Source organism: Plectropomus leopardus, unplaced genomic scaffold, assembly GCF_008729295.1.
Source record: "Plectropomus leopardus isolate mb unplaced genomic scaffold, YSFRI_Pleo_2.0 unplaced_scaffold3679, whole genome shotgun sequence".
NCBI lineage: Eukaryota > Metazoa > Chordata > Actinopteri > Perciformes > Serranidae > Plectropomus > Plectropomus leopardus.
Genome location: NW_024640229.1, coordinates 240 through 8,454, shown reverse-complemented (window position 1 = coordinate 8,454; position 8,215 = coordinate 240). Strand labels below are relative to the sequence as shown.

The following is an 8,215-nucleotide window of genomic DNA, read 5'->3' as shown; positions in this document are numbered from 1 at the left end:
TTTTCTTTCTTTGAAATTTTTTATTTAATAACTTTTTTGTTAATAAAAAACACTTTTGTTTTTTTTTTCTTTTTTTTTCTTTAAAATTTGGGCTTTTTTTCTTTTTTTATAAAGAATTTTAAAAAGAAAGATTTTTTTTTTTATGTTTGTTTTTCAGAGATCCTGATCTGAACAGGTAGACAGAGAGACAGACAGAAGGACAGATAGAGAGACAAACAGACAGAAGGACAGACAGACAAAGACAGTCCGACAGTTTGCCCTCAGAGAGGACATTCAGACTAATCGCTCTTTGATTGGTCTGCAGGTTACCGTGGATACCTCTGACCTTCCTGACCCCTGACATGGTGACCCCTCTGACCTCTGACCTCAGAGATCAGCTGACCTATCTGCCCCGCAGAGCAGAGGATGATGGGAAGGTTCGTCTGCACCCGCAGCAGAGAAGACGAGGAAGAGTCCGGCAGGAAGCAGCCAGTTACAGAACTGCAGGAGGGCGGGGCCTCCTCTGATTGGCTTCTGGACTCCAGGACAGAGTGTGTGTTTGCGTGACTGGACGCTGAAGACGTCACTGTGGTGATGTCACCAGGAGCCAGTGTGGCGCCGCAGCGGGGACGTCCTGTTGCTGCTGGTTACTGATGCCGTGCATCAAGCTTTACTTCCTTTGTTTGTTTCTTGTTTACAGAGGCATGCTGGGAAATCCTCCACAGACACACAGGAGCTCAGAAAACCAGTTCAGACCACCTCAGACCAGTTCAGACCAGTACAGACCAATACAGACCATCGGACGAGTACAGACTACCTCAGAACAGTCCAGACCACTTCAGACCAGTACAGACCATCAGACCCAGTAAAACCAGTGAGACTGACAGATGTTGGAGAGTGGAATGAAATGAGCTCCCAGTGCTCCCAGTCTGAGCTCCCAGTGTGAGCTGCTGTGTGTCTGTGGGAGTTTCTTGGTGCAGAAACAGAAACTCTTTGGACTCATATGATTTGTTTGCACAGTTTGAATGTTTGTTAACGTGTGAAAATAAAATTACAAAGAATCTGATCGATTTTTATTTTTTGGATTTATTGATCTGTGATTCTTCAGCTGTTTTTCATAAAGAGATTATTTAAATAGATTTCTTTAAATTATTTTTATTAGATTACTCGAATAGTTTATTTTATTAGATTGCTTTAAAAGATTATTTGTATTTTATTTTTTTGAAACATTATTTTTTTGGCTTTTCATGCCTTTATAGTAGCGCAGTTACAGAGTTACAGGATACGGGGTGAGAGCATGGGGACGACACAGCGAAGGGCCGCGAGCCAGAATCAAACCTGCTGCTAAGGACTCGGCCTACATGGGGCGGAAGCTCTACTCACCGAGCTAGAGGCCGCCCCTTTAATAGATTATTTTTATTAGATTACTTTAATAGATTATGTACATGCCTCACACATACGAACTAAAGCTGTCCTTCAGTCAGGTGACGGGGACTCAAACATCATCGTCTGCTGAACACTTTTTCTGCTCGCCTTGACCGCCTCAACAAAGACTCAACTGTGGAGTCTACATCGCCTCCAGAGGAACGGCCGCACTCAGTGACCACAGCAGATGTGAGAAAACTCTTACTGAGAGTGAATATAAACAGGGCTGCCGGTCCAGATAATATTCCTGGACACGTACTAAAATCTCGTGCTGATCAGCTGGTTGATGTTTTTGACACTCTCACAGAGACGGCACTCTCCTGACACAGCAGGATCTACACAATCTAATGAAGCTGACTGGAAAACTGAACACTGGACACTGGTGTTCCTCACATGCAGACCCATTACATACTTACATATATGTAAGTATATGTAACATGTTCACAGCATATATGTATGTAACGTGTTCAAATGTATATATATGTATGTAACATGTTTCACATGTATATATTGATCATGTTTCACATGTATATGTATCCAACATGTTTCTCGTAACACGTTTCACATGCAGTGACTGCAGTAACTGAGTACAGTTACATTTATTTTGTATTTTGGGTAGTTACTTATTGAAGTTACATGTATTTTAGTTACAGTAAGTTATTAAAGTTACATGTATTTTAGTTACAGTAACTGGTTCCTGTGAGACTCTGAGCTGAGTTTCTTCTCCTCCTTTAAACGGGTCGTTTGACCTGTGAGCCTCCGGGCAGCAGGAGGCGCTGAAGAGCTGACTCTGCTCCAACAAAGCGCGCAGAAGTAGAAGCGTCTGTCCTGCGTGTGGTGTCGGTGTTTCTGTCTCCAAACTTTATCAACCTTTCACCGAAACCGGAGCGGCCGAGTCTCCTCCGACACACCGACTCTCCTCCAGCAGACAGACGACACACCGCAGCCGAGCCCGGTGAGTATACCGACGGGTCAGCCGGAAGAACGGGAGAGACACTCTGCCGGGCAGCTAACAGCTAACGGCTAACAGCTAACGGCTAACAGCTAACATTTAACCAACAGTAGACTGTCAGAGTCCTCTGAGGACACGTGATGCTAACACCGTGCTACTGTGTGTGTGTGTGTGTGTGTGTGTATATATTTAGTGAACCCTGCTGAAATGTTTCAGAACTAAATATTTAGTTTTTAAATTAACTAAGAAAAAATTAAACGTTTAAACCAAAGTTTGTCAGTTTGTAGCAGTGACATCACAATTACATCACAGTGACATCACAGCCTCTATAAATAAATCGTAAAGTTTGAAATGCAGTAATACATATCAAGTGTTGTTTTCAGGTTTCTTTACATTTATTTATTTGACACTTTAAGAGAAAATAAATCCGCCTGAGCTGCGGCTGTATTTCGGCTGAGCTGCGGCTGTATTTCGGCTGAGCTGCGGCTGTATTTCGGCTGCAGCTGTGTTTCGGCTGCAGCTGTGTTTCGGCTGAGCTGCAGCTGTATTTCGGCTGAGCTGCGGCTGTATTTCGGCTGAGCTGCAGCTGTATTTCGGCTGCGGCTGTGTTTCGGCTGAGGACCAGCTGAGCTCCAGTGTCCTTATCATACATGCGTCCTCAAACACGTCCTCATTGGACGGAGAGTAATTTCATCATCATCATCATCATCATCATCATCACTCCTGCTCTGTGATTGGTCGGCTGGATGCTCAGTGGATGTTTGAGGTCAGTAACAGTTTGATTTGTTTGTTTGTTTGTGTTCTCAGATCAAATGTTTCTCCTGAGATGCTCTGCCGCTCTGCAACCTCGTATCTTCAGACTGCTTTCTTCTTTAACAACAAAAACTTGTATCTCCAGACCCCTTTCTTCTTTACCCACTCTGACCCTGTTTACTAAGGTAACGAAACCTCGTATGTCCGCTTTGACCCTGTTTACTAAGGTAACGAAACCTCGTATGTCCGCTTTGACCCTGTTTACTAAGGTAACAAAACATCGTATCTCCGCTCTGACACCGTTTACTGTGGTAACGAAACCTCGTATCTCCACTCTGACCTTGTTTACTGTGGAAACGAAAACTTGTATCTCCGCTTTGACCCTATTTACAGATGTTAAAATAATGTTATAAAGATGTTATAGTGATGTTAAAATGATGTTTTCATAGTGTTATATTACTTTTGAAACTTATTATAATGACATGATATTGATGTTATATTGAGTTTTAATGATGTTAAAATAATGTGAAAACATCATAATGATGTTATATTGACATAATAATGATGTTAAAATAACGTTAAAATAACAATGATGTTATATTGACGTTATGATGTTAAAGTAACGTTAAAATAACGATGTTAGTGAGGTTTTATTGACATTAAAATGACGTTATAATGACATTAAAATAACGTTAAAATAATATAATGATGTTACAGTGATTTTATATTGACATCATGATGATGTTATATTGACGTTGTAATGATGTTGTATTGACATCATAATGATGTTATATTGATGTATTGATTTCACAATGATGTTATATTGACGTTGTATTGATTTCACAATGATGTTATATTGACGTTGTATTGACGTTATGCTGGTGTTTTCGGCAGGATCCATGTCCTCTGTGTGATGAAGCTAAAGAGGAGCTGGAACCGTTCAGACACCGGGTCAGACTCACATTTTTACACATTCACACTCGCTGAGCGCCACCTGCTGGAGATCCAAACAAGCTCTTATTTTGAAATTATTTCATGTCTCCTCTGCTCCACTAAACCCAAAGAGAATACATTTTCTTGTGAAAGAGACAGGAAGTCATCTTCTTCTCTGATCTGCATTGTTTGGAAATGTTTATTTCAGTTTTAATCCAGCAGACGTCCTTTTGTCTGTCTGACCTCTCTGTCTCTGTCTCTGCCTCTGTCTCTGTCTCCGCCTCCGCCTTGCTGTCTCTGTCTCTACAGTTTGTCCTTGAGCAGGTGGACATCAGTCTTCCAGAGAACAGCGTGTGGTTTGACAGGTACAGATGGGACATACCTGTCTTCCACCTGAATGGACAGTTCATGATGAAACACAGAGTGGACATCGTCCTGTTGGACAAACTGCTGCGGGATGCCGAGACGCAGAGAACATGAGGACAGTTTGTTTTCTGTTTGACTGAAAATGAACAATAATTAATAAAAAGAACAGATCAATAGATGTGCCTTTTCATGTTTATTATTTAACATTGATCAGTCAGGTGTCAGCCAATCAGAGTAAAGGATCATTAGTGATGTCACTGAGATGTTGATCACAACAAACAAGCTGCAAAAATGTCAAAACGTGGTGATAATAATTCAAATGAGGTTTAGTTCTGAATTTTGTTTCACAAATCTGAAAAATAACACACAATGTGTTCAAGGACCGTCCAAAATTTTAAAATCCAACGGTAATTTCTGCTTTTACAGTTTCTGGCTGTCATATGTGGCAACAATATCGCAGCCGGATCTCAGCTGAATCAAGTTTTCTTTGAAAATCAGCAGTAATATAAATATAAAATCTAGCCGTTTTCAGTTGTCTGGTCCTCTCCTGAAGCCGATATAAAACCATCAGTCCGTGCCACTATTGCACCACCCCCTCCCATCTCATAAATACCCAACAGTCCCTAATCTTCAAACCCCAATTCCAATGAAGTTGCAACTTTATGTAAAACTTAAATAAAAACAGGATACAATGATTTGCTAATGCTTTTCAACCTATATTCAACTGAATACACTACAAAGGCAAGATATTTAATGTTCAAACTTGAAATATTTTGCGAATATTCACTCATTTTGAATTTGATGCCTGCAAAGACTGGGAAAGTTGAGGAATGAAAACACCTGTTTGGATCATTCCGCAGGTGAACTGGTTCATTGGAAACAGGTGACTGTCTTGATTGGGTGTAAAGGAGCATCCCCGAAAGGCTCAGTCATTCACAAACAAGGTTGGGATGAGGTTCACCACTTTGTGAACATCTGCGTGAGCAAATAGTCCAACAGTTTAAGAACAACGTTTCTCAACATACAATTGCAAGGAATTTAGGGATTTCATCATCTACAGCCCATAATATCATCGAAAGATTCAGAGTCCGGAGAAATCTCTGCACGTAAGCGGCAAGGCCGAAAACCAACATTGGTGACCTTCGACCCCTCAGGCGGCACTGCATTAAAAACCGAATCATTCTGTGAAGGGTATCACCACGTGGCCTCAGAAACACTTCGGAAAACCATCGTCCGTTAACACAGATCGTCTCAACATCGACACGTGCAGGTTCAAACTCTAAAGTGTGCTGTGGTCTGACGAGTCCACATTTCAGATTATCTTAGGAAATCATGGACGTCATGTCCTCCGGGACAAAGAGGAAAAGGACCATCCAGACTGTTATCAGCGCAAAGTTCAAAAGCCAGCATCTGTGATGGTGTGGGGGTGTGTTCGTGCCCATGGCATCATGGATATCTTTAACATCTGTGAAGGCACCATTAATGCTGAAAGATACATACAGGTTTTGGAGCAACATGTGCTGCCATCCAAGCAACATCTTTTTCAGGGACGTCCCTGCTTATTTCAGCAAGACAATGCCACAGAGGTAAACATGCCCCTGTCCCGGCTTCTTTGGAACGTGTTGCAGGCATCAAATTCAAAATGAGTGAATATTTGCAAAAATTATATTCTGTTTTCATTTACATTACACAACGTCCCAACTTCATTGGTATTGGGGTTTGTATATTCAGTTCTAATCCTGTTCTGACGATATATATGATATATATTTAAAAAACTGTTTAATAGTGATGAAAAAGAACCGATAAGGAGAATCAGTGGTTGTTTCAGAAAATGTTTGGTCTTTAAAATCTGACTCAAAGTCCTGGAAACGTCCTGGAAACGTATTGGTAAAAATGTAAATGAATCACATTTAATGTACATTAGTACAAGTCAAATGTATCCGTCTTACAGCTGTGAGGTCGAATATGAATTGGAATACAATGAATATATGCAGATTATTATGAGTCAACTCACTGATCTTACCGTAGCTAAAGTTTAGTTTTCTGTCAAACATGCAACAGAAAGCTGAAACAAACACAGAGTTCATTTATTTGTAAAAACTTGAAAATCTCTGATGGAAACACATAAAATATACAACATACTTTTACTATCTAAAAATGAAAATGGTGATAAATAATGAGAGACTCAAAATCACACCAAAGAGAAATACATTATGCTGCTGAAACTAACCCTTGAGTCACCTGAGCTGCCAGCGCATCAATATTTAACCTGCCAAAGGCTGTCAGCCAATCGCAGCCCTCCTCCACCTGCATGACCTGGAAGTGCTGTGAGGTTGTGTAAGGTGAGCTGGTTGTCATAGAGATGGTCAGATGTGTTTTGTGAAGGCGTGTTGATGGCGGCTGGCAGCTTCAACAGAGCCAAAGATGTTGAATTTGCTCTGCAGAGAGCCAAAAACAAGATCAGCAACCTGCAGCGGCAACTGAACGACAAGTAAGAGTTTAAAATATCTTTAATATTTACATCTACAACAACTGAGCAACAAGCCAGAGACAACAGAGATAAAAGAGTTACACATACAGTATCTTCGATATTTACATCTACAACAATTGAACAAGCCAGAGATAACATAGATGTTAGACTTAAATATATCTTTAATATTTACAAAAACTGAGCTACAAGTCAGAGACATCAGCAATAAAAGAGTTTAATATAGCTTTAATATTTACAACTCAGCAACAAGTCAGAGACAACAGAGATATTAGGTGTAAATATATCTTTAATATTTACATCAGCATCTGAGCAACAAGTCAGAGACAAAAGAGCCAAGAGAGGTAAACTGTGTAGATGATTAGGGAATTCAGTAGCTGTGAATGGACCTAAAAAGTGTTTTTTTTTCATAATTTACTCTGTAGTGGTTTTATCTGAACCAGAGACAGTCATGTTGAAAAACAAGCAGAATCGATCTGAAAAGTCAGTATCAGTTATCTTCTTAGCAGTTATGTTAAGGTCCCTAGAGATCAATAAATCTAGAGTATGGCCACAGTTGTGGGTTGGCCCAATTAACTTGCTGAGCGAAGTCAAAGGAGTGCAAAAGCTCACTAAACTCCCTAGCCCTGTTGTCAGAGGCATTATCCATATGCTAATTGAAATGAAATTGCCAGTAATTAAACTCATAATCAGAAATGCAAATGGAGAGAAGTGCTAATATTTCAGGAACAAATGTGGCTATTTGCTTTGGTGGTCGATAAAGTGTTATCAAAAGCACAGAAGACTGACTTTCCGGTAAAATAGCCTGATACTCAAAGGATGAGAAAGGGCCTAGAATTAGCTGCTTGCATTTAAAATGATCAGAAAAATTAGTTGTTACTCCTCCTCTCTTTCCTTCACATGTGGATAAAGTTGCAGTTTGTATCAATGCTGTATATCTTTGATATTTACAACTGAACAAGTCAGAGACAACAGAGATATTAGAGTTAGATATATACATTTGAAATATCCCAACAACAATGTGCGGAAAGAGGAATGCTGGGTAAAGTGTCAGAGCACAGAGGAATGCTGGGTAAAGTGTCAGAGCACAGAGGAATGCTGGGTAACATTCACATTCTGGTGCAGATCAAACAGCCAGTAAGCTGCAGGAACCATGTGACCTGCAGGTCATGTGATCCGATGTTTTCACTGACGAGATCAGCTCAGTTTAACCGGTTCTACTGGACTGTACTGGTCTCCAGCGGGTGAGTCGGTCAGTTTAACTGGTCTTTGTTTGTTTGTGTGTGTGTGTGTGTGTGTGTGTGTGTGTGTGTGTGTGT

At 40.5% G+C, this 8,215-nt stretch overlaps 1 protein-coding gene across 1 annotated transcript; it reads left to right on the top strand.

Moving 5' to 3' along the window:
• Nucleotides 1-341: 341 nt before the first annotated feature.
• Nucleotides 342-4,586, top strand: cunh5orf63 (chromosome unknown C5orf63 homolog). Its single transcript, XM_042482033.1, has 6 exons — nt 342-471; nt 705-921; nt 2,187-2,359; nt 3,164-3,294; nt 4,004-4,060; nt 4,352-4,586. Exons 1-6 carry the CDS (start codon nt 342-344, stop codon nt 4,520-4,522), a joined length of 879 nt encoding a protein of 292 aa, XP_042337967.1. The 3' UTR covers nt 4,523-4,586.
• Nucleotides 4,587-8,215: the final 3,629 nt, after the last annotated feature.

Bases quoted from the DNA above. Each gene is read 5' to 3' on its own strand.
- cunh5orf63 (XM_042482033.1), top strand. From the start codon at position 342: ATGGTGACCCCTCTGACCTCTGACCTCAGAGATCAGCTGACCTATCTG. The intron at 922-2,186 runs GTGAGCTGCTGT...GAGGCGCTGAAG, and splicing joins TCCCAGTCTGAGCTCCCAGT to AGCTGACTCTGCTCCAACAA. The intron at 3,295-4,003 runs GTAACGAAACCT...TGTTTTCGGCAG, and splicing joins CTCTGACCCTGTTTACTAAG to GATCCATGTCCTCTGTGTGA.